This window comes from Heloderma suspectum, chromosome 6, assembly GCF_057233095.1.
Source record: "Heloderma suspectum isolate Gila_16-S chromosome 6, 16-S_ref, whole genome shotgun sequence".
NCBI lineage: Eukaryota > Metazoa > Chordata > Lepidosauria > Squamata > Helodermatidae > Heloderma > Heloderma suspectum.
Window position 1 is genome coordinate 97,677,558 of NC_139463.1, and position 24,933 is coordinate 97,702,490.

Sequence of the window (24,933 nt, forward strand, 5' to 3'; positions counted from 1 at the left end):
GTCATGAAACCCCCACCCCTCCACCTTAAGAAACTGTTCCACCTTAAAAAACAAACCTCCTGGGGTACGGAAGCTGAAAACTGCAAGCGCTGAGTGGAACTCTGGAATCTATTAATGTTTAATGTATAAGCTCCTCCTCCTTTTTTCCTTATGGGCAGCCAATGAGAAACGAGAGAAGCTAATGAAGGAGGTGGGCCCCTTTGGGTGGATGGGAGAAGTCTGGAAACTTTGTACGGTCTCAAAAGAAAAAAAGTCAGAGGGTGGTTGGGGGGTAGTTGTACCGTGATAGCAGCAGCAGCAGCAGCAGCAGCAAAAGGCAAAACACCGTCGGAGTGATAACCAGGGTAAGCCATTCAGAGCTGATCCTGGTGAACATTGAGAAATGTTGGGGAAGAGGGTTGTAAGGCAAGGGGAGAGGTCTCAGATAGAACCGGATATTTGCTTGGGATATTTGGGAAGGGGCTTTGGATATCTAGGGTAGGCACTGTTGGTTTCTACCCCAGATACACAACCCCTAAAGATCTTCTGTTGATTATAGAAGGATTAGTCAGCCCTATGGGAAAGGTTGGGCTGGTATGAATCTATGAGGCACAGGACTGGGGGGAGGCTTGGCTGGATACTTGTTTTTTTAAAAAAAAATCTTTTGTGTTTTGATTTCGTTATTGTGCCACTCAGGAATGTTTTAGATGTAGAGAGGTCTATACATACGATAAGTGTGTGTATGTGTGTGTTTATGAGGCAGGAACTGCGAGAGGACTGTGGGGGTTGCGCTTAGAGACTGCAGGGTTAGTGTGGTTCACATGAAGGGGTGGTCTACGGATGGGGCATAGACATGGGGTGGAGGCTGGTGCAAGGTTGGACCTATGGAAAGAAGGTACTTTTGGAAAGCCTGAGAAAGAGAGAGAGAGAGAGAGAGTATTTAAGGTTGGGTGACATGAAAAAGAACATGTGGGGTGTAGGGTGACCAGCTTCTGTGAGGTGGGCTGGTTTTGTAAAGTGTGCCGGGGTGGGGTGAGGGAGATGGGAACATACTTGTCCCTGTGGCTGACAATATGTGGGCACCAATGACTGGGAAGATGAGGAGCCTAACTCTTTTGATTTGTGTGTGTGTGTGTGTGTGTGAGAGAGAGAGAGAGAGAGAGAGAGAGAGAGAGAGAGAGACATTTTGCTCTTGGTTTAGGTGACCCAGTGCAAACATGTGTCTTTGTCCAAATGTATGTGGGACAAAGCAATTAAAAGAGCCCTGTGTGGATGCCTGTTTAGCAGAAAGCTGGCTTGCCTTGTTAGTGCAAGAGGCCAAGTATCATCGTGAACATGCATGTATCAGAGCATGCTTGCGCACACAATCCGGGAAGCTCTTGTGCAACCTCAGAAGGTCTCATGAGTTTAAATGTGTCACGGAGGGGGTTACATAAGTTGTATAGGCTGTTCATGCATTTGTATGCGTAATGATGAGCATGAAACATCTTGCTTGAATTATGGTATGAATGAGTGAAAAACAAACAAAATTCAGTCATGAAAGAAGTATACAAGTGAATCTGGGTATGGGTACAGCTGAATTTTTACTTTAGAATGTGTGTTTAAATTATGTAAAAATATTTGTGCCAAGAAACGTGTTCATGCAAGCTGGTACGTGTACATGCAACTGGGTTTATATAATTGCCTATAGGAATGGATGCTTGTGAAATTTGTGCATGGTAAATGTGTGAAGCGTGTTAGCTCAACCAGTAAAAAGGCAGAGGTGTAGCAGCAAGGCAGTTAGTTCCCTGGGCTTGGCATGCAAGATGGCAGCTCTTTCATTTGTGAGGGATGATAAAAATCAGTTACATGTGGACCCCAGGAAGTGAGCCTGTCTTTCTCAGAATCTGTGATGTGTGGCAGCTTCGCAACTCACTGCTTCCTCTTTTATTCTGCTGTGTGAGGATATTAGCTGTCTTGCTGGCAGGGCTCAGCCCTGAAGCATCTTTCTGGTGACAGGAATGTGTGACATACAATAAGAGTGCCTCTGGGCATGGTTAGAGTATATTTTCTTCCATCACTTGGTAACTGCGGCTTGTCAACCACAGGTACAGGAACGTGAGAGGAGTTGTGCTTGAACGAACAAAAAGTTCCCCAACCTGGTGGTGGATGCTGGGAGTTGTAGTCCAACACATCTGGAGGGCACCAGGTTGGGGAAGGCTGATCTAGTTCAACACCCTACTTTCTACAGCACAGGTGGGCACAAAGCAGATCTCCAGATGGTTTGGACTTCAACTCCCAGCATTCCTGACCATTGGCCATGCTGCTGGGGGCTTCTGGGAGTTGAAAGTCCTAAACATCTGCCTTCTGCCCGCTGAGGCCAAATATATGCTGCTGGGAAGCCCACTCAGAAGAGATGAAGGCAGCAGCCTTCTCCTGCAGTTGCTCCCCAGCATTTTCAGTGTTCAGTGACACACAAAAGGGACCTGCAACAAACTGTTGCAATGTGGAGTGCTCCTATTCAGGATTACAGCCACCATGCCTGCCCTCTTTCAGGATACTCCATTACAGTCCTATTCTGACTCCCCCTGTAGTTTCCCTGCCAAGAGTCACCTGTGGCCACTCAGTCCTCCTGGTTGGGCTTCCCTTCCCCCTTAGGGTGGTTGTTTTTATCTATGTACAGTTTGGTACTTTGGTGAACTTGGACTTCCCCTATTCCTTTGTCTCATGTGTGGATGGTGCAGTTTTGTCTACATAAGGACCCACACTCAGAGGATGGGTTGATATTAGTATATAGGACACTGGTGCTGAACGTGGAGCATCAGTCAGTAGAGCACCTTGGATTGCTCCTTTAGAGTTCTGACTGAAACCCAAAGCAAATGCACTGCCCCAGTGATACTGGAGCTGCCAGCTTCCACTGGCATTAACATAGCCACCATTGCTGAGAGAAAGCTTCTACGTCTATGAGGGTAGCTTAAAACCCATGAAATGCCTTATTTTGGAAATTAAGCAGTGCTTGTCCTACCGTCCTGGGGTGCTTCCAGACATACAGCTCCTAGCTCCTGCCAGTCAAAACACATTCATTCATTCATTTAGTGCACAATCCTATGTAAGTTTAGGCAGAAAAAAGCCCTACAACTCCCAGTATTCTCCAGCCAGCCATGCTGGGAGTCATAGGACTTCTTTCTGTCTAAACTTGCATAGGATTGTGCCCTTAATTTCTATGCTGCCCAATAGCCAAAGCTCTCTGGGCAGTTCACACACACAAAAATTATTATTATTATTGGTATTATTATTATTATTTAACTCTTTCCATTTTTATTTTTACAGTGCTGACAACAGTATATAAAAGTATGCAAACAAATAATAAGACCAGGTATTATCAACAATTTAAACAATAGAGAGTATAATTAGATTTATCAACAAAACCAGCAAATATCACAAGGTTCCAAATAACACAAAAGGCTGCACATTCTCTTGATTTTTGTTACACCAGTACATTACAAAATAAGGACCACTTTTATATAAATCTATTATTTTGTTGTCTTCCCTCTCTAACCCTTACTATGTTAATTAACTTAACTATATATATTATTTCCCATACTTTGATAATCTAATTATCAACTGTGGAGGCTTTCAGTTTTTTCCAGTTTGCTGATATCAGCATTCTGGCAGCTGTTAATAAATGCACTGTCATCTCTATATCATCGGATAAAACAGCTTCCTTAATGTAACCAAAGAGAATAACTATTGGATCCAAAAGTAGTCTATATGCTGATATAATCTCCATTTCATCTATTATCTTTCGCCAATAGTCCTTAATATTGGCGAATTTGGGCAAGACCAAAAAACGTGGGCCATATCTGCATAAGGCATTTTACATCTCCAGCACCTACTATCAACCTTATGATAAATGCGGTTAAGCCTTGCAGGCATTAAATACCAGCAGAAAATAAATTTGAAAAAAAATTATTTCAGGTTTGTGCTAATAGTCTGCTGTGATATATTATTACAGGTCCAGGTGTGTACTGGAATCAGACAAGTTAGTTCTCTTTCCCAGCTTCTGATAATTATTAATTATAAGATCTGAATCTAAGAGAACTTTATAGAGCTTAATTAATAAGTTTTCCTGATTTTGTGTCATCAAAATTTCAAAAGTGGTTTTTTCCCTGAAGAGGACCGGATTTCTTTAATAGCCTTAAGGCTATGCCTCTAAGCTGTAGATACTGAAAAAATAAAGGTTGGGAGTATTGCATTTCATTCTGTATTTGTTCATATGATTTAAATGTTCCCTTGTCTATGAGTGTGATTATTTCTTTTAGCCCATGATTGTACCATAAAGATAGATTGCCTAACTGCGTTTTGTCTTGTCATCTCTTCATTATACGTAATAGTTGTTAATGGAGATAAACCTGGACTTAATACTCTTTTAAATTTCCACCAGTTGTTAAACAGGGTTTTGGTACATGGGTTTGTTCTTAATATATTTTTATCAAATTTATTACAGAACCATAGAGTATTTTTCAACTCCGTTGAGACATTATGATGTTCTAGTTCGGTTGCTCTATCTGGATTAAACCATGCCTTCAAATGCATAAGCATAACCACAACATAATAGTTTTTTATGGATGGGAAGTCTAATCCACCATTCTTTGTTGGTTTTATTAAAGTTATTAATAAAACCAACAAATAATAATAATAATAATTATTATTATTATTATTATTATTATTAAAACCCCAAATACAACACAAGAAAAACACAATATAAAATCTTGAACATACAGGAATGTAAAACAATTGTGCAGCTATTCCGTCTTTCCCCCCCTTCATGGGTTTTCCCCTGCTTCATGTAAGAAAAAAAAAATGAATGAAGCGTTGGAAGAATGCAGGAGGGATACAAACAGAAGACAATGTCATCTGAACCTCCTCATGAAATGCCTTGAATGGGGCAGGGTGACCATGCGATAAAAGCCTCGTGGCACCCTGAATGTATGACTGGCCTTGGGCTACCTTTAGCCCTGCTGTAGACCAGGGTTTTTTTTGATACACCCTCAGAATGGTTCCTCATATTGAACTCCACTGCTCTGGAGTTTTGATTGGCATTGTATAGACCTGAAGACAACAGGCCTCTGTAGAAACAGTGTGATTTTGGAGAGGAGGGGTGTATGTGTGTTCAGCGCCAACTCCAGGTTTTGGAGGGCCCTCGGGCAAGACACCCTCAATGGGCCCCCTCCCTCAGTGAATCACCAGCTGTTCTTGCTCCTCACCCTCTTTCTCATCATTGACGCCCCTTACTTGCCTGACAGGCAGAGAGCCAGTGAGCAATTTGGCTGTGGCATCTACTGCTCCTCCTCACCACCACCACCATTGTCTGGGCCAGAGTGAGAGGCAGGTGAATAAGCAAGTTGGAATGGTAAAGAGGAGGAGCGAGTCCAGGGGGCTGTTGTCAGTGGGCCCCCGCTGGGGTGTGGGCCCTCAACAGGTGTGCAACCACGCCTATCCTTGTCCCCAGCCGAGTGCATGTGTGTGTGGTGAGTAGGCTCAAAACTGACCAGAAAAAATACAACAGCCTGAGGGGTTTTCAACAGCAGCATGATGTGCAGCAATTCATAGATGAAGCTTCCCACAGCCTGGAAATACACACACACACACACACACACTCTCTCTCTGCTTGGTTGCTCGCGCATTCATTCAAAGCATTTTTTATCCCCCTCTACAGCCCAAGCTCCCAGAGGGGCTTACGAAGATCAGAAATAAGACAGACCCCTGCCCACAGGCTGACAATCTATGAGGCATGACACAAAAGGAAAGGGGATTGAGAGGGAGGAGGGAAAAAAAGCAAATTCAGGCGCTAGATCCTTAGTTGCCATGTTCAGCAAGTTCATATTATGGGCTAATAATGTTAGTGCCTCGAGCTGCTTTTGAAGGCACAGCTGAGACAGCCAGTTTAAATGTTGGCAACCCAACGGAGGGTCTAGAAGGATGTGTAGGAACATGTTATCGCTTGGAACCAGTTGCCACAAGCCACTGTTGTTATTGGCAATTCCTGGATCAGAGCTCTTTAGGGGCTGGAGAAAGAAGAGTGGAAACTCTCCCATTCTCTGTTAATTTCTTGCTGTTCCTCCTCCTCAACCAGCAAGTCCTGGAATAGAACTGGCACCCCCAAGATGGGAGCCTCTGTTTCCCCAGCAACCAAATGGGCCACTATTGTGACCTCGCTCAGCAGGCTTCTGGGTTACGATAGAGGCCTAGGCTCCACCTTTGTAGAAGGCCTTTCTTTAAAAAAAACAATCTTCCTTGAGGGATGGGGTGAAAGTAACATCCATGGATGTAGAACAAGGCTGAGAGGGGAATGGACCCCAGCTAAACTAGAGCAAGCTGAACTCGTATTTTGTCTTTCTTTTGACACCTCGTCTCCTTTTCCTCCCCACAGGAAGGAGCCATGTCCCGCAAAGGATGCCTCAGCGTCACAAAGTATTTCCTATTCATCTTCAACCTCTTGTTCTTTGTGAGTAATGGATTGGGACAGGCCTCATGCCAGGGTAGATGGGCCCAGCAGTATAATTCCCAAGCACTCCTTGAGTGGCTCACGTGTGGAGGGTGGGAAATGATTAAAGAAGAACTGTAGTAGTATTTAGTAACATAGACTTATAATCCCCATTTTTATCCCCCCCCCCAGCTCCTTGGAAGTCTTCTCTTCAGCTTTGGCTTATGGATACTTTTTGACCGAAATAGTTTTGCTTCTGTCCTTGGTAAGTCCGGGGTTTGTGCAGTGCCAACTCCAGGTTTTGGAGGGCCCTTGGGTAAGACACCCTCAGTGGGTCCCCTCCTTCAGTGAGTCACCAGCTACTATTCCTCCCATTCCCCATTCTCTTCTTCTCCTTCCGTGTTTGCTGATAGTCTTCTGTCCCAACAGGCATTGTACCCCACCCCTACAGCCCACTGGGAGAGCTCTGGAGGAATTAAAAAATCAGCCTTCATAGCAGCATCCCACCCCATGCTTCCTATGTTCCATGCAGTGGGGTAGTGGAACATTTTGAAGTGCAGGCATTCATCGTGACAGTCCCCATAGCCATCCCCGCCCCCAAGGAGAGTCCAGAATTGCAGGCAGCTGTGTTGATCCATATCAGCAAACCCATCCTAGCATTTTTCATCTCTACCAGAAGCAGGTCTTTTGTAAAACTCACAGGTCTTAGCTGCCCATTCAGGACCAGGACACCCTGGAATACTTTACATTACAACAAGGAACAATATATTGTTGCTGGGAAAAATCATCCCCCACCCCCCCGCCCCGCTACTGTGAGTATTGCAGCTAAGAATTCTGAGGGCGCGGTTGCAGCTGACCTTAGTGTCCCTTCTAATAAAAGAGTGTCGGTGGTGCGTCTCTCTGTGAGCCCTGGCTCTAGTGTGCTGCTTCTCCCACTGTGCATCTCCTCTTTTTGGGGTTTGCAGGGAAAGGCAGAGGAGGGAAGCTTGTGGCATGTCCTGCAAACAATTTCGGCTCCTTTGGACACGATCTGATAAGGGAGGATTGCTCCCTCTGAACCCCTCTGCAAGGGGAAGAACAGGGAAATCAGGTTGCTGGAGAGGTGGACTCTTGAAATCTTCTCCACACCATCATTGCCCTTTTGAGTTCCCTGTCAAGCTGGGCTCTGGACTGATTTATCTATTTCTCCCTTTCCTAGGGTCTTCGTATTATGCCCTAAAGGTCTGGTCTTATATTTTCTGTGGTGTTGGCATACTCACGATGCTGATGGGATTCCTCGGATGCCTGGGTTCCCTCAAGGAAATCAAGTGTATGCTTGGATTTGTAAGTCGTCTGTGGGGTGAAATGGGGACCCACAGTTCTGGAGTTCTCCAAAAAAGAGGATTTCATAGAATCATAGGGTTGGAAGGGGCCTACAAGACCATCGAGGCCAACTCCCTGCTCGGTGCAGGAAGCCTGATTCCCAGGCGGTCTCCCATTCAAGTATTAATCAGGGCTGACCCTGCTTAGCTTCCAAGGTCAGACGAGATCAGGCACATCCATGCCCTTTGGGAAGTGATGCCTAATGGGTTGGAGCAGGGAATGCTGGGAAACAGTTCTGTGGAAGCAGGGCTTGGTGGGTTGAGATTGTGTGGGGACAGTAAAAAAAAAATTCCATGCTATGAATTATTAGGAAAGGGGCTGAAAGCCAGAATGACCCATTATCAATCTATGGTGCGTGGACAGTTCTGGTCATGCCATCTCAAAAAGGATATTGTAGAGCTGGTAAAGCCACAGAAAACGGCAACCAAAATGATTGGGCAGAGGGGATGTCTTGAGCACCTTTTCTATGAAGAAAGACAATCCTATACACTAGGGGTAGACAATGTCCATGGGGGTTGTATTGCCCCACTGGAAGCTGCACCCCTGCCCCACTTTGCCAAATTTGCTGCTGAAATTCAACAACATAGTGGCAGCAAAAAAGCAGCAAGTCTGCTTGAAAAGAAGATGTGTGGGGACCATGAGCCTTCTTTGGAAGCAAAATGATGCTCCTAGGAGGTGACAAATTTGACAGCAGAGGTGGGGGGGGCACAAATGGCCTGAGGGGCATATGTGGCTCATGGATCATGTGTTGCCCACCCCTGCTATACACTAATTAGGCCAGTGTGGTGGGGAGGTAAGTTGCCATCGTATCCTATATGTGCTCAGCCCAGGAGGGGAAAACACAATATTTGTAAAATCCTAGAATGGTGTAAAAACAGCAGGTACACCAGAAACACTGCCAAAGCCCAGTAATGGAGCCAATTAACTCACAATGGTGGGGACATGCTCCCAGCACCTGACCCTCCATCACCACACACGTACAGTTTGTAAAATGACACCACAGCACCCCCAGTCCGTCAGCTCCAGAGGCACAGCCAGTAGTGACTGTGGTACTTCCAGTCCACAGGCATCCCTCTGGTCAGGAGCTCGAATCCCCATATTGTTTTGGAGCACAACAGATTAAACAGGAAGAAGGATAAACCCACATAGGCTGGTTTTCCGGGACATTTCTGTAACAGGAGAGCTTTGAAATGTAACCCTGCCTGCCCATACCTGCAGTCTGCAGTGGTACAGTCCTAGGAGACTGGCCTTTATTTAGGATTTTTCTTCCTTTATTTATATTATACACACATATACGTGTACACACAAAAATTAACACAAAGCTGTGTTGCTCCATTAGAAACCAGAAGCAATGATAGGATAATACTTTTCTTAGAACCAGAAGAAAAATCAGAAAGTAGTAAAAAAGCTTTTGAGTTCTCCTGCACTCTTCTTTAGACTGGATGTTAAGTCAACAACAAGAAAAAAGGGAGTTGGGGAAGGTGATCATGATGGAGAAGCCCCAAAGTCTGCAGTTTGTAACAGTCTGATCCTATAGATAACTTCTGAGTAGACATCTATAAGATCACACTGTTAAGATTGTTACAGACTACAGCCTTTGGGGCTTCTCCATCATGATCAGCTCCCCCTCCCCCTTTTATTCTTGTCCCATTGAATTCAGTGGGGGTTACTCCCAGGAAAGTAGTTGTAGGATCGCAGCCTTAAGTTGGAGTCCAGAAAGTGTTATGCAGACTACCAGCCCAAACCTGTGCATATTTACTCAGAAGTAAGTCTCATCGTGTTAAATGTGACTTACTCCCAGGTAAATGTATCCAGAGATTTGCAACCTTAATTAGGTTAGGAGATTGTGCTGGGTGCAAAATAGACTGCAGGTTACACCAAGGTCTAATGGAAGAAAGAACTTTTTCTGAAAAAGTTGAAACTTTTGAAAAGCAAATAGCCAATGTTTCAAGGAAGCATGATGTAGTAGTAATAGGGGACTTCAATTTCCCTGATATTTGTTGGGAGACAAATTCTGCAAAACATGGCTCCTCCAAGAAATTCCTGACTTGTGTGGCAGATAACTAACTCCTACAGAAAGTAGAGGTAGGAACTAGAGGATCGGCTATCCCTGACTTGATCCTAACCAACAAAGATGACTTAGTGGATAAAGTAGCAGTTACAGGAACTCTGGGGGAAAGCGACCATGTTGTACTTGAGTTCATGGTTCTAAAGGAAGCAAAAACCGAGTGTAGCCAAATGCGTACTCTGGATTTTAGGAAAGCTGATTTTAATAAACTTGGAACAATGATAAGTAAGGTCACATGGCGAGTGACTCTAACGAGAAAAGGAGTCCAAGGTGGGTGGGAGCTTTTAAAAAAGGAAATTCTCAAGGCACAATTACAAACAATTCCAACAAGAAGAAAAGGTGGAAGACAACATAAGAAGCCAATGTGGCGTCAAAAAAAGCTAAGAGATGACCTGAAAACAAAAAAGGACACATATAGGAAGTGGAAAGAAGGCCAAGCAACAAAGGAAGAGTACAGGCAGGTATAGCACAGAATTGCAGGGATGGTGTCAGGAAGGCTAAGGCTGAGAATGAGCTGAGGTTAGCGAGGGATGCTAAAAGCAGCAAAAAAGCTTTCTTCAGCTATGTGCAAAGTAAAAGACAGAGGAAAGAAATGGTGGTTCAGCTATTCAATAAGGATGGCAAAATGGTAACAGATGACAAAGAAAAGGCAGAAGTGCTCAATTCCTACTTTGGCTCAGTCTTCTCCCAAAAGAGGGTCTATGACCCCCCTGGCAAAGGTGAAGTACAGGCTGAAGGGGCAGGATTGCAGCTTGAGATCGATAGGCATATGGTCAAGGAAAACCTAATTACTTTGAATGAGTTCAAATCTTCAGGGCCAGATAAACTGCACCCTAGAGTAATAAAGGAACTGGCAGAAGAGCTCTCAGAACCACTGTCTATTATCTTTGAGCAATCATGGAGGACGGGTTAAGTGCGAGGTGACTGGAGGAGGGCTAATGTTGTCCCTATCTTCAAAAAGGGCAAAAAGGAGTAACCTGGGAACTACAGACCAGCCAGTCTGACATCCATCCCTGGGAAAATTCTGGAGCAGATGATAAAGCAATCCATCTGTAAGCACCTTGAAAACAATACAGTGATTACTCGAAGCCAACGTGGATTTGTCAAGAACAAATCCTGCCAGGCGAATCTGATCTCATTTTTTGATTAGGTAACCTCCCTTGTGGAATGTGGGAATGCTGTGGACATAATATACTTTGACTTCAGCAAAGCTTTTAACAAAGTGCCCCATGATATCCTGATGAGCAAACTAGCTCAAAGTGGGCTAGATGAAACAACGATCCGGTGGATCCACAGTTGGCTACAGAATCGGACTCAAAGAGTGCTTATCAATGGGATCTTCTCAAACTGGGGAGAGGTAACGAGTGGGGTACTGCAGGGCTCAGTCCTGGGCTCACTGCTGTTCAACATTTTAATTAATGACTTGGAGGAGGAGGTGTAGGGAATGCTGATCAGATTTGCAGATGACACAAAATTGGGCAGGATAGCTAATACCCTGGAAGACAGAAACAAAATTCTAAGTGATCTTGATAGACTGGAGCGCTGGGCAGAAAACCACAGAATGACATTTAATAGGGATAAATGCCAAGTTCTGCACCTAGGAAAAAGAAACCAAATGCACAGTTACAAGATGGGGGATACATGGCTCAACAACACTACAAGCGAGAAGGATCGTGGAATTGTTGTCAATCACAAGCTGAATATGAGCCAACAATGTGATGTGTCTGCAAAAAAGGCAAATGCTCTTTTGGGCTTCATTAATAGAAGCATTGCTTCCAAATCCCGGGAAGTACTAGTTCCCCTCTACTCAGCACTGGTTAGGCCTCATCTGGAGCACTGTGTCCAGTTCTAGGCAGCACATTTTAAGAATGATGCAGACAAACTGGAAAGGGTTCAGAGGAGGACAACAAGGATGATCAGGGGACTGGAAACAAAGCCCTATGAAGAGAGACTGAAAGAACTGGGCATGTTGAGCCTTGAGAAGAGAAGACTGAGGGGAGATAGGATAGCGCTCTTCAAGTCCTTAAAGGTTGTCACAGAGAGGAAGGCCAGGATCTCGTTTCAATCATCCCAGAATGCAGGACATGAAAGAATGGGCTCAAGTTGCAGGAAGTCAGATTCTGGCTGAACATCAGGAAAAATGTCCTGACTGTTAGAGCAATATGACAATGGAACCAATTACCTAGGGAGGTGGTGGGCTCTCCCATGCTGGGGGCATTCAAGATGAGGCTGGACAGCCATCTGTCAGGGATGCTCAGTCTTGGATTCCTGCATTGAGCAGGGGGTTGGACTCGATGGTCTTGTAGGCCCCTCCCAACCCTACTATTCTGTGATTCTCCCTCCCCCTGCCCTTTGTTTTGTTTTGGGGTGGGGGTGGGGGGTTGCCTAACATCTAAACATAAAGAAGAGATCTGGGGAATGCAAAAGCTTACTCTCTTCTCGGGGCTATTTCAATGCACACACACATGTATAGTCTCTCAATTTCTTGTGCTGTTAGATTAACTAATCAAGCCATGAAGGAGGTGTCTGACTTGGCCAGCACTTGCAGAAGCCAGCTCCTGCAAGCACCGGCCAAGTCCCTTTATCTGTGCTTCTGTGCACAGAGCAAAGGAAAGAAGAAGATGGGTGAGTGGCATGGCTGGATGAAGTCACGGGAAGAGCTTTGGGGTGGCCCCTGCTCCTTTCATGTCATCTGGCTTGGTCCAGGGGAGCAATCAGGGCCCCGACCCAAAATTGTTACCCTCCCGGAAATCTTAAAACATGTATTGTGGCACCTGTAAATTATGACTTTTAGCTTTTTTTAGGTGGCTTTTCATTCTCCATGGAAGCCTTCTGGGGTATGTGTTTAGGAAAGGCAATAGAAATATTACAAAATAAATAAATTTGGCATGCCTGCTTATTAAAAAAGTTGCAGAACCTGGTGGGCATTGACTGAGTTTTGCTGATCTCTCTCGTTCTCTTTGTCAACAGTACTTTGCCTTCCTCCTGCTTCTCTTTCTTGCTCAAATCACCATTGGGATCCTGATATATACACAGCGCAACACGGTGAGTAGTGTCACAAAATAGCGGGGAAAGCCTGTGACCAGTGTGTCTCTGTCTCATGGGAGGGTCACTGCAGGACTGCCTCAAGGACTTTTTCCACCCTGGTCTAATAAAAAAAATGCGATGCTCTCTCTCCCTGCCCCTTTTTTTACATCATCTATCTCTAGTCTCTGGTCTTGTCTACACATGCAGCAGTAGAATAAGGTGGTAGAATGGACCGTACTGCTTCAGACTGCAAGTGGGGGTGGGGGATGAGACATTTTTGAATGCACCCTTCCCTAATAGGTTATGCGAAAGTCAAAGACTAACTAGCACTTCCGGGAGAATGATTCTAAGACACACTTCTTGTGTGCGGTTTTTTTTCCACTTAAGGAGTTTTGTTTGATACAAGGGAAAATGGTTGTGTTTTGTTTTAAAAAGTGATCCTGCACCGTTTATTTATTTATTTATTTCATTTCTATACCGCCCAATAGCCGAAGCTCTCTGGGCGGTTCACAAAAACTAAAACCAAACAACACACAATAAAACAATTTAAAATATATAGAACATTAAAACCACAATATAACAATACAACCACAATAAAACCTAGCAGCAGTACAGGAGTTTAAAAACTCCACCGTTATCTAAAGTGGAACATTCCTTTCCACCACCTCACAACTTTCTTCGTTCTGCTGCATGTATAGACCACACTTCAACTTCCTGCCCAGCCTAACTCACAGAGCGGAGTGGTCAAAGAATGACCAGGGTACCTGAAGAAAGAAAGATTGCTGTGGCGCAGTGATCTCTTTCCATCTCCAGTAGGCTCTTTCCTACAGAGCCTTCTCTGTAGTGGGCATGCGTTTGTGAAATGGCCTTCCCAGGGAGATCTGCCTGGCATCTTTACTAGATATGTTTAGATGCCAGGTCAAGACCTTCCTGTTCCAGCCATTTCAGCTTTAATCTGTTGCTCTCATTATTAAAATTGCCACTGGTGTTTTAAAAATCTTTTAATCTTTTGTTATTCTCATTATTGGATTTATTGTTTTGGTTATTTTATTGTGTTCATTTTTTATGATTGTAAACTGTTCCAAGGGTACTTGGAAGTTGGGTGGTATATAAATTGAAATTAAATTAAAGTTAAATTGAATTTAAATCAAAATTATTATTATTATATTTATTACATTTCTATACTGCTCCATAGCCAAAGCTCTTAATTAAATTGAAATTAAAAGTAAAATAAAATAATGTTTGATACTCTCAAGTGGGGTGGGGATGAGCAGGGACAAAACCCAGGTGAAGACAGGCATCCCTTCAGGAGTAGGTGTAGTTTCTCTTCTGGAGGCAAGGTCTGCTTTTCCCTCACCTTTTTTCCTCACTCTCTAACTCCCAATGCAGATTTTCTTCCCTCTGCCCATACTTCAGGCAGGCTTAAAAAAAAAATATTTTCCAGGCATCCAGCATATTTATGCTTTTAATTATTTGGCACCTTTAAAAATCGAACAATTAAGACAATTAAGGGCACAACCCTATGCATGTTTAGACAGAAAAAATGTTCTACAACTCCCAGCATGGCTGGCTAGAGAATGCTGGGAGCTGTAGGACTTCTTTTCTGCCTAAACATGCATAGGGTTGCGCCTTAAGTCTTAAATAACTCCAGGGGTAGGAGGAGCAGTTGTGAGGTTGCCACTAGGGTCAGCTACTCAGCACTCTGCATAGCCTGTTGGGAAAGGTGGGAGAGACACGGTGTTGTGGTGGCAGTAATCAGCGCTCTGCACAGCCGGCTGCTGCTGGAAATGGGAGAACTGGTTTCTCCTAAGTTCAGTTTGGAAGTTTGTAGGGGGAATTTGGATCCAGAGCAGGCTCACTACTCAAGATAGGTACATCCCATCTTCAGACGCAGTTTGGGATTTTTTAAGGAACCAGCGGAAATTGGGCACCTGGGGCTGGATCCAAATGTAGTCATAGCTAGAGCAGACCCATTGAAATCTGCTCTAAGTATGACTCGATCTGGAGGCAAACCCTGGATTTTCACAGCCTTGTTTACAGGGACTGCGGGTTTCATTGCGTCTACCTGGATTGCTGGCAGGGAAGCAAGCAGCATCCATAGACTCAGGCCAGACAGACAGCTGGCCGGCCAGCCTGCCTTTTTGGCCATGCCAGCCCAGGGGGACACAGTGGCAAACTGGGTTATACCCACCCTTGCTACTGTCTGAAGAATCGATGCTAACCTTTCTCTTCTGCCATCATACAGCTCAGCACAGTGGTTGGTGAATATGCAGAAGACATAATTGCAAATTACGGAACAAAGAGTTTGTTGTCGGATAATGAAGAGAGCTGGGATTTTGTGCAAGAGCAGGTAAGGTCCTGGCTTCGAAAAGAAACATTCGCCCCAGTTTCCTCTACCTCATCACTAGCTCCTGCTAGCTGCAGCCTTGTTCATGGATGGCTCCATCTTTAGACCAGGGGTGCAGATCATCATGCCTGGGGGCTAAATCTGCCACACCTGGGGTCCCAATCAGCCCTTGGGGATTCTCCAGATGGCCATGCCCCTTTCCCCCAGGGCCCAGACACCAACCATTGGCTGGATTCCTGGCTTTTGTGCACAGTCCTCCCCATTTTGAAAGGTTTTGAAATTCTTCCCCTACAGTGAGAGCTTTAAACTACAATATGCTGGTAGTTTGGTCCCACCCGTTCTGCCTTTGGCCCCACCCACCACTGGAATCCGGCCCCCAAGAGATTCTCCAAAATGGAATGTGGCCCTTGGGATGAAATAATTTCAACATCCCTGCTTTAGTCCCTTTAGTTCCATCGTTGTTCTTAATAAAATAATAATAATAATAATAATAATTTAAAAAATCATTATTTTGGGGTTGGATCCAGACTTAGTCATACTTAGAGTAGACCCTTTGAAATCAATGGGGCTTAAGTTAATCAGTGGGCCTAGCCAAAATATGACTAAGTCTGGATCCAAGCTAATAATAATAATAATAATAATAATAAATCCTGCCTTTCTTCTGTGATGTGACTCAAGGCCAAGTATGTAAGGCAGGGTTTTCCAGTCCAGTGGCCAAACTGCAATCTGAGAAAGGTCTCAGGAGCTGCATTCTTTTGTGGGCGTGGTGAAAGGCAAAGTGGGTGGGGCCAAAGGTGATTACTACTGATTTTAAACCTACTCAGAAGGAAGCAGGCTGAATCACTCAGTAGGTTCCTCCCCAGGCCCTATCCCCTCTCCCCTCTCCCTGGCAGGGAAAAGCTCTCATTTCCAATCAGCAGCTGATCAGAGAGAAGAGCTTTTCTTTTCTGGGAACTGAGAAAGGGAGTCTTTTGCAGTGCTCAGCAGGGAAAAGCTCTTCTCTCTGATCAGCTGCTAATTGGACATAAGAGCTTTTCCTTGCTGGGAGTGGTGGCAAGGCTTGGGGAAGAAGTTGGCGGGCCAGATAGGGAACCACCATGACGCATATCTGGCCCATGGGCCAGATGTTCTCTATGCCTGATGTAAGGGTTCCCATGGGGTCTCCCATGGAGGCACCGAGCAGCCTCAGACCTACTTACCTTCAGCAAGGTGGCTGCATTATAGGCCTGCTAACCACATCTTGAATCGTTTCCCTTCCAGTGGCTCTGTTGGAGGAAGACGAGAAGCGATGGCTCTCGTACCATGGGCAACTCCTACACTTGGACAGGGTAGCTTTCCCTCCCGTTCCAACCTTTTCCTCCTCCTCCTTCTCGTTGCCTTCAACCCACCACTTTATTTGTTCTAGCTCCAGTGCTGCGGATGGACATACTACAAGGACTGGACGGAGAACCGTGCAGTCAGAAACTTATCTCAAGAGCTCTACCCCTGCTCCTGTCGTAACAACTCTCTGTCTGGCCAGGCAAAGACCAACAGCACAGCGAGTGCCGAGCCCACAGGCTTCTGCAAAGCTGAGGGAGAGTGGCCGGTCTACAAGGAAGTGGGTAGCCTAAGCACTGTTTAGAGGGGAGCGCAACCTTGCAGCCATTTTGTGCAAAACGTTCTAGGTTTGTTATCAGGGGCATTGCCAGGGTCGTGAATCTGCTTCTGGTTTCAGTCAGAACTCTAAAGGAGCTAACCAAAGTGCTGTAATGTCAGTGTATATCTAAATCCTTTAGAATTCTGACTGGTTCTGACTGAAGCCCGGAGTGGATTCTCTGCCCCATTGACATTGGAGCCAACAGCCTATGGTCCTGGATCTATTCCCCAAAGTCCTGAATGCCCCCTGGTGCCAATAGAAGGTATTTTGTTCAACTTAGTTGCCAGGCGATTGTCAAGGGGAATTGCAGCCACGGAGGGAAAGGTTAACTTTGCCATCCCCACTTGCTGCAACACCCCCTACCCCAAATCTTTCCCTGGATGGCAATTAAGCTTAGAAAAGAAACTTGTTTTCTATTGGTTTGGTCTGATCTGGGGAAGGGTGCAACTGAATTGAAGAATTTATTTTATTTGAGATCATGTAGATGAGAAATTAATTAATCCTAGTAATGATTTCAACATTTGGATATGCAAATATGAATCAACATATGCAAATTTTCTGCAGGTCCTGTGGGCCTGGGCTCCAAATCTTTTAAGTGCCTAGTAACACCCCTGCTTGTCATGCTCTTTTTTTTTGTTATTTCAGAAAAGAGATGGCTAAGGAAAGAGGGAGCATGATAGAGATTTATAGAAAAGCACATGGGTGGAGAAAGTGGGTAGAGAAAGATGTTGTTGCTCCCCCTGGCCCCCCTCTCATGATGCTCAACTGTGAATCACTCAGTGAAATTCAGGAGAGTTCATTCATTCATTTATTGGCAGTTCATTCAGGAGAGACAAAAGGGCGATGCCTCTTCACACCATGCATCATTTATTTGTGGAACTCACTGCCCCATGATGTCCAGATGGCCATGGGATTAGGTAGCTTGGAAAGGGAATTAGATAATTTCTTGGAGGACAGGACTAGTGGGGGCTCTTGGCAATTATAGCTAAATGGAAACTCCATGTTTAGAGGCAGAGTGTCTCTTAGGAATATATGGATTTTGTTAGATCCGTTCCCTCCGTGTTTGGGGGATTGTCAGGAGTCTTTCATTCTGTCGTCTGTTCATTGACGGAATTGGATTTTTTTTAACCAGAATTTTATTCTACTTGCGCTAATTTGTATTAATGCAAGTGTGCATTAGCACTAGGGAAGGACAGACTCATCTCTGTCCGGATAGGCCAAGGGCTCGATGCACCGCTGCCCCCGCTCGTGCAGCCTGGACCGCTCATCGAGCCTCTGTGCTCGCCCTGCCCCTGCCCGCCAAGTAAGCCGCCTGTGAGCACCCGCAGCTGCCCGTCCTCTGTGCAAGTCACCATTATATATAAAAATGGCAACTTGCATACATTACCTCACCACTCCTCGGAGTGTTGCTCCTTTCTTCCCCTCCCATCCTGTGCTGGCTACCTTGGGGCAGTGGCTTGACAGGAGGAGGACAACGGGGGCTTCCCTCTGGACTGTGCTGCCTCCACAGTAGCCAGGATGGGAGGGGGAGAAAAGGAAGACTGGCTATTTTCCCTAAATTAAATCTTGCACACAACGGCTGGCCATAATGTGCTGGCCATTGTGCGCAAGATTTAATTTACAGAAAATAGTGAGTCGCCATTTTTACATATAATGGTGACCCTCACAGAGGATGGGCGGCTGCGGGCACTCGCAGATGGGACCAGTAAGTCTCAGTGGCTTGAACAGCTCAGCCGGTGGGGGTGGGAGACTCAGTGAGCTGTGTCCAGGGGGGCCAAGTGGGGGGGAGTCTGTCAGACTGTACCCTCTACTCAGGCGCTTGCAACATCCATAATTAACAGAAAACCCTCCCAAAAGTTGTCTGCAAGCCTGTGGAATCTATGCAACCCGGAAAAAGTCGGTCTGCTGCAGAATCCACAGGTCAGATTCATAGAAATCTGATCTCATTTGAATCCATTGTGGATTTCTCTGACATCCTTAGTATCTCCGAATCCCAGCATGCAAAATGCGGAGGGCGCGGTGTGTGTGTATTTATGCCCTGCTTGTAGGCTTCCTGGATGCATTTGGTTGGCCCCTGTGGGAAGCAAGATCCCCTGATCCAGCCTCACTCTTCTTACATTCTCAACCAGTGATGTGGGGTAGGAAATTCTCCCAAATGGAAAATTTTCCAGTGCTTAAATTTTCTGCTGAAATTTTTCCATTTCATATATTTATTAGTAATGATGAATGGATGCCAATTGCAGATGGAATATTAGGAAAGCTTGGTGAAGTTGTAGATGAGTGGTTGTCAGCATATCAAGCACGGTTCTTTGGGTTTATTAGAATTTATTAGTGCAGCCTTCCCCAACGTGGTGCCATCCAGACGTTGGACTATAACTCCCAGCATTCCCAGCCACCATGGCCATTGCTGGCTGGAGGGTGCTGGGAGTTGTAGTCCAGCACATCTTGGAGGGCATCACGGTGGGGAAGGCTGCATTAGAGTGCGCTAACAGTTTTCAGTACCTATTATTTTTACATTTTTACAAGTATTCCAATTAAAATGTCTACGTGATATAACAATGACATCACATTAAGTGTACTTTAATTTTCCCTCTTAAATATTTCAGGTCAAATTCTTTGTGGTGTATTGGGACAAAAAATTAATGTGGGTTACTTTTTTTTTTTGTAGCTTTGCTGATTACTAAATTCAAGTAAAATAAACATGCTAAATTAAATCACCCTCTAGGGCAATGAGGGACAGAAAGTAGACTTCCAGAAGTGTCAGACTTCATCTCCCAGCATTCCTGGCCATTGGCCATGTTGGCAAGGGAGTTGAAGACCAAAACATCTGGAGATCTAGCTTGTGCCCACCCCTGCCCTAGAGTCCCCCAAAGGTGTCTGCCCATCCCTGTTTTAGAAAATGTACCAATGCAAGCTGAAAATTTTCCGGTGGAAATCCCCTTATGCAAAGTAACCTAATTTACATAGCCAGATTTTCCAATTTGAAATTTTCTGGAAAACTCCCACTACGGTTCTCAATACAACCCCCTTTTAACACAGTTTTGTCCAATTGCAGGGCTGCATGAAGAACGTCAAGACCTGGCTTACCAATAACATCATCACTATTGTGGGAATCTGCCTTGGGATTGCGCTCCTGGAGGTATGAGGTCTTGACTAGCTGTTGCAGTTCCACGGGTACAGCTGCAGTTCCACAGGTGGTGCTGTAGTTGCACAAGGAGGTGGGGAGGGCTACTGGCTTGTCTCTAATGTTAATGCTGCTCAGAGAAGATCCATTGAAATGAATGGGACCTGAAGTCAAGGCAACCCAATGCAGGTAGGTTTGCAGCCCCCAAAAGCTATTGGAGCCATTTAACTTTCAGTTCCATCCCTGCCCCCAGTATCTCAGGCAGTTCAGGGCAGGCCCAAGACATTTTGCCACCAGAAACAGAGCAGCAAAAGAATGTGCCACTGGATGGTTCTACTGAGTAAAACCACATGTGGTGCCTGTAATACAGCTCCAGTTGTGGCCACTAAGCGCTGCTGGCTGACTGCAGAAGTGTGTGTGTGTGTCTAAGAGAGAAAGGGTGCACTTTCTCCTCCCCATCCTAAACCTGTCTTATAGTTCCTGAAGCTGCTGTGCATGGTGCTGATCAGCGCACTAGAGCACAGGGACTTCCACAGTGGTGGCTCCCAGGAGATCCTCTACTTCCCCAGCAGGTGGCGCATGGGTGCATTTGTGTACATGCATAGATGTTTTCTGCTTGCTGGCATGCCTTGTTATGGTGGCAACATGCATTTGTGTCTGCCTATGCTTGTGTGCTCATGTTACTTCCACTACCCCCACATCCATTTTTTGTGGGCTGTGTTTGGCTCATGCGTGCATGCATTAGGGGGCCACCAGTTTTAGTTGTGTGCATACACTGACCAGGGAAACAGCTGTCATCTCAAAATCATCATTAAATGCTTGAGTATTTACAAGGTGGATCCTTGACAAGGTCTGTACTCCCCCTGCCCCGCCTGATTCCGCACAAGTTCTCATAAATGCACTAGAGCCACTGACAGAGATTTTGTCTTTCTGGGCTTGAGGGATTGCTCCTCACTGGGTTTCTGGGTTGGGTGTGCATGTGTGGACTCCAGTGTTAAGGGCAGCTTATTTCTGCTGCTTCCATAGGGTTGGTTCCAGATTTAATCATACTTAGAATAAACCCATCCATTTAAATCAATGGGACTCAGTTGTAACGAACTTAAGTCCCATTGATTTCGACTCTTAACTACATCTGAACAAATGATTGATTTTGCGTGGGTGGGGATGAAACTGGAGTTGCTAGTGCTGCTGCCAAGCCAGCTATCAATTCTAAACGCCTTTAAGGCATGGCCTATAATCAGGGCTTGAATGTTAAGTGAGGAAACCCCATGTTGCCTGCACCATGCCAGTCGGGATATGGGGAGAGAAGGGGGACACCTGTAGTCCAATCTTCCCCAGTTACTCACGTTTGGGTCTGGAATCTGTGTAGTATCGCTTCGTGGCATGGACCTGAGCTTTAAAAAGGAGAGGGTTAAAAGTTTATCCCGCTCTACTTGTCAGAATACTCCCTGGGCACTCAGCCTGGGCAACAGGGATCCCTCTGCCATTCTTTGTCTTTGCTGCTGCCTCCAACCAGCAGCAGCTGATGGACCATCTCTTCTCAGCCCTTTGGGCCTTGATATAGGGAGCTATGAGATGGACACATGCCCAGTAAGGGCACAGAACACCCAGCTGCTGAGGGTTTGCACGCACTGTGTTGACTGCGGTGGTTATGCGCAGGGTTGGTCGTCTTATGGTTCTCAATGCACACGCCCCTGCTATATGTTTAGGCATGCCTGTGAATGTGGTGTTTGGTTTGATGAGCTACCCAAAGTTATGCACATTAGAGGCTGTCTTTCTCGTGTTCCTTCCTAGTCATGCTCTCAAGCTCCTCTGGTCATTCTCCCAAATCTGTTCTGTCTCCTGTTAAATGGATTTGTTTTTAATCTTTTCACTACTTGCTGCACAGGGACATCTACTTGGAGTACTGGCAAGGTAATCTACTCCAGGCTAAGCGGGAGGGCTGAGCTTTCCCCTGTCTGGTGGGGATCTAGCTTATTTACTGCCAAAAAATGGTGCTCAAGACAGCTAACAATAAAAAATACAGATTAAAAACAAAATCTTAATTAAAGCATAATAAAAGCAAACAACTTAAATCACAATTAACAACACAATAGGTTCTGCCTAACTCTGTATCAGCACCTTTCTCCCCCACTACCCCATTTGCTCGTTGCAGGTCAAGGGCATGTTCCTATCCTGCATGCTGTTGGGCAAACAGAGCCTTGGTGCCCCCAAGGGGCGAGAAAAGAAACTATATGGAACAACTGGGCCCAGGATCTGACTGTGTTGCACAAATCTGAGCAGCTGACAGGGGGAGCTAGTGAGAGAGAGAAAGAAACCAAGCCCAGCAGAGCGCAATAAAGTAGTTGAAAGACTAAATGTGACAGGGAGTTCACAGCAAGGAGTGGTTATTTCTGGGGAGGGAAAAATGGGAGAGAGCAGCGTTCTTACCCCTTGAATTTACAGTGAAACCCTCCCCCTCCCCCTCCCCCCGAGATGCACTCTGTGCCATTCTGATCTCTTCTGTGTCTCCTTTCATCCGTGGCGGGTGAGGCCCATTGGGACTGGCGAGGTGGAGAGCAGGGCAACAGAGAGTGGGCGGAGCCAGGGGTTAGTGATCCACAGCAGCAACCCATTGTATAGAAAAGGGAAACTGAGGCAAATTAACTTTGAGATTATGCCTGCAAATCAGAGGATAGGGTGGGGGGAGATTGACACAGCAAGACAGAAACACTCTTTTGGACCCATATTTTTTCGTTCCAATAACAATATCCATTGCACAGAGAAGAGAAACTGAGGCAAGTAACTTGAAGACCATTAGTGCAAATGGGGGGGGGGGTGTCTCTTTTATATACACACACAAACAGCTTTACTCTTTCTTACTCTCCTTACTTTAAGCACATGGGGCCCAATCCAGATTGGTGCTGCCCCACCCGCACAAAGCAACAAGCCACCCCTGCCTTTCATTCTTGTATCTGCATAAGAGCTTGAGGCAGGACTCAGTCCCAGCCATTCTTCTAAATTCCAGGGCCCATGTCTGGAGCAAGCAGTTACAGTATTGGTAGTTTTGTTTTTGATTCCTTGCCTAATGAATCCCCAGCCTGCCTCTTTCACATGACAGCATCTTAATCAATCTTAACAAGATTGTTCTCTTCCCACAGCTCTGCCTCATGATGCTATCGATGTTTCTGTGTAGGACTGTGGGTCCCAACTATAACAAACTTGCCCGCTATTCCTAAGAGGTGAATCTCCGTTTCCCAGATCCCCCACTTTCGGGGAGGCAGCATTGGAAATAATTCTCTCCAACTCAACCATTCTGCTTCAGGGGTTAAAAAAAAATGTGACTGCAGGACTGCAAGGTGCCTTGGGAGGTTCTCTACCTAATCTTCTTACCTTGTTCAATCCTTACCCTGGTAAACAAAACTAAATGCAGAGACACCAGCACGAAATGGAAAGCATTGTACTGTGCAGGAGTATTTCACTTCATACAGCTGAACAGATTATTTAGCTCTTCAATCACCCCCAACTTTGGCCATTACAAACTCTGGCAACTCAAGCCCCCAAATAAGACCTAGTTCCTACATTTGCATATTACTTTTGTCTTTTGAGTGTTCAGATTATAACATCGAAGTCTTGAGCCTGCTTCAGTATGAAGAAAACTGTTGGGAAGAAGTAACCCACTGCTAGGATTTAGTAGATTACCAAATATAACCTGGATAGAACATGTGTGTTTTTTTCCAAGCATTTTACAAAATCAGTTCAACAAAGACCCTATAAATTTCTTAATAGGCTGGTTTTGGCATTAAGGCTAGAAATCTTCCCCTTATTGGTACTAAAACAAATCCGACATTCAAATGTAAATTTGAAATTGGCAGTATAACATCAAGGGCTCTGGCAGTGAAACAAGGGCAGTGGCAACCGGGCTGACGGACCACGTTTTTGATTGTTGTTCAGGTGGCTTTTGTGGTGCACTTTGTTCAGTTCACCCAGATTTCAATGTGACATTCTGAGTACTGAGGGAGATTGATTCAATGGTTCTCCCAATGTGTCCAGATCTGGGCTTAGTCCACTCCACGACACTCCTGTAACCTGCTTCATAGTGTTTAGCTTGTTGTATTGCAATCTGTTAAGTCACCTGGACTTGATTTGACTAGCACATGCTGAAAATGCCTTATGAAGGTTGATTTCCCCAAGAATGTTTGATCCAAATGTTGTTCCATCACAACCCCTACATTCTAGCAGCTAGCTTCCAGCCATTTGAATGTACTCTCTCATCCTGACAGCTCTTTGCACATGCAGGACTTTCAGGGCCCATAGTTCACTCCAAGGGCTTATCTACCATAGTGGTTGGGACACATTTACACTTGAATTCCTAGTCCTTGTCAAGACTGGGAAGGATACCCTTGCTTGTGCCCAGCACATGCACATGTGCATCCATGCTCTCCCAGACGTTTGGATGGAGCCATATTAACACCTACCCCAATCCAGGCCTTGATAACCATCCGAAATAATTCTGATTGGCTGAAAGACAGAGTGACCATGGTCAATTGTCATGGCTTTGCATTGTCCTACATGTCTACTGCTGTATAGGGTGGCAGATGGGAAAAACCTACTTCTAACTTTTGTGGTATTTGTGTATTTATGTATATATTCCACTTCAGTTTGGTTATAGGAGAATTGTGAGGGAAAACAGGTTGAGGACGGTCGGGGTGGAATGAGGTACATGTATGATTTCACCTCCTCAGCTTGTTGCTTTTTGTTCTTAAAATATTTGGTTGTGGTTTTGTTTTGTATTCTCCCATTTTGTAAGTAAATAAAATTAGATCCATCAGTGGTCATTTTTTTGTTCTTTGCACTTGGGGAATGTGAAAAAAAAAAGTCTGCTGGAAAGGATGGCTAAACAAGACACTGATTGACATAGGATGTCATTCAAGCAACACCAGCC

At 45.2% G+C, this 24,933-nt stretch overlaps 1 protein-coding gene across 1 annotated transcript; it reads left to right on the forward strand.

Annotated features, from left to right (window-relative positions):
- The first annotated feature begins 210 nt into the window (after positions 1 to 210).
- Positions 211 to 24,822, forward strand: CD37 (CD37 molecule). The gene is made up of 9 exons (XM_084805443.1): positions 211 to 344; positions 6,392 to 6,466; positions 6,638 to 6,710; positions 7,644 to 7,768; positions 12,846 to 12,920; positions 15,148 to 15,252; positions 16,655 to 16,846; positions 19,941 to 20,024; positions 23,150 to 24,822. The coding sequence occupies exons 2-9, from the start codon at positions 6,401 to 6,403 to the stop codon at positions 23,225 to 23,227; spliced, it is 798 nt and encodes a 265-aa protein (XP_084661569.1). The 5' UTR covers positions 211 to 344; positions 6,392 to 6,400; the 3' UTR covers positions 23,228 to 24,822.
- Positions 24,823 to 24,933: the final 111 nt, after the last annotated feature.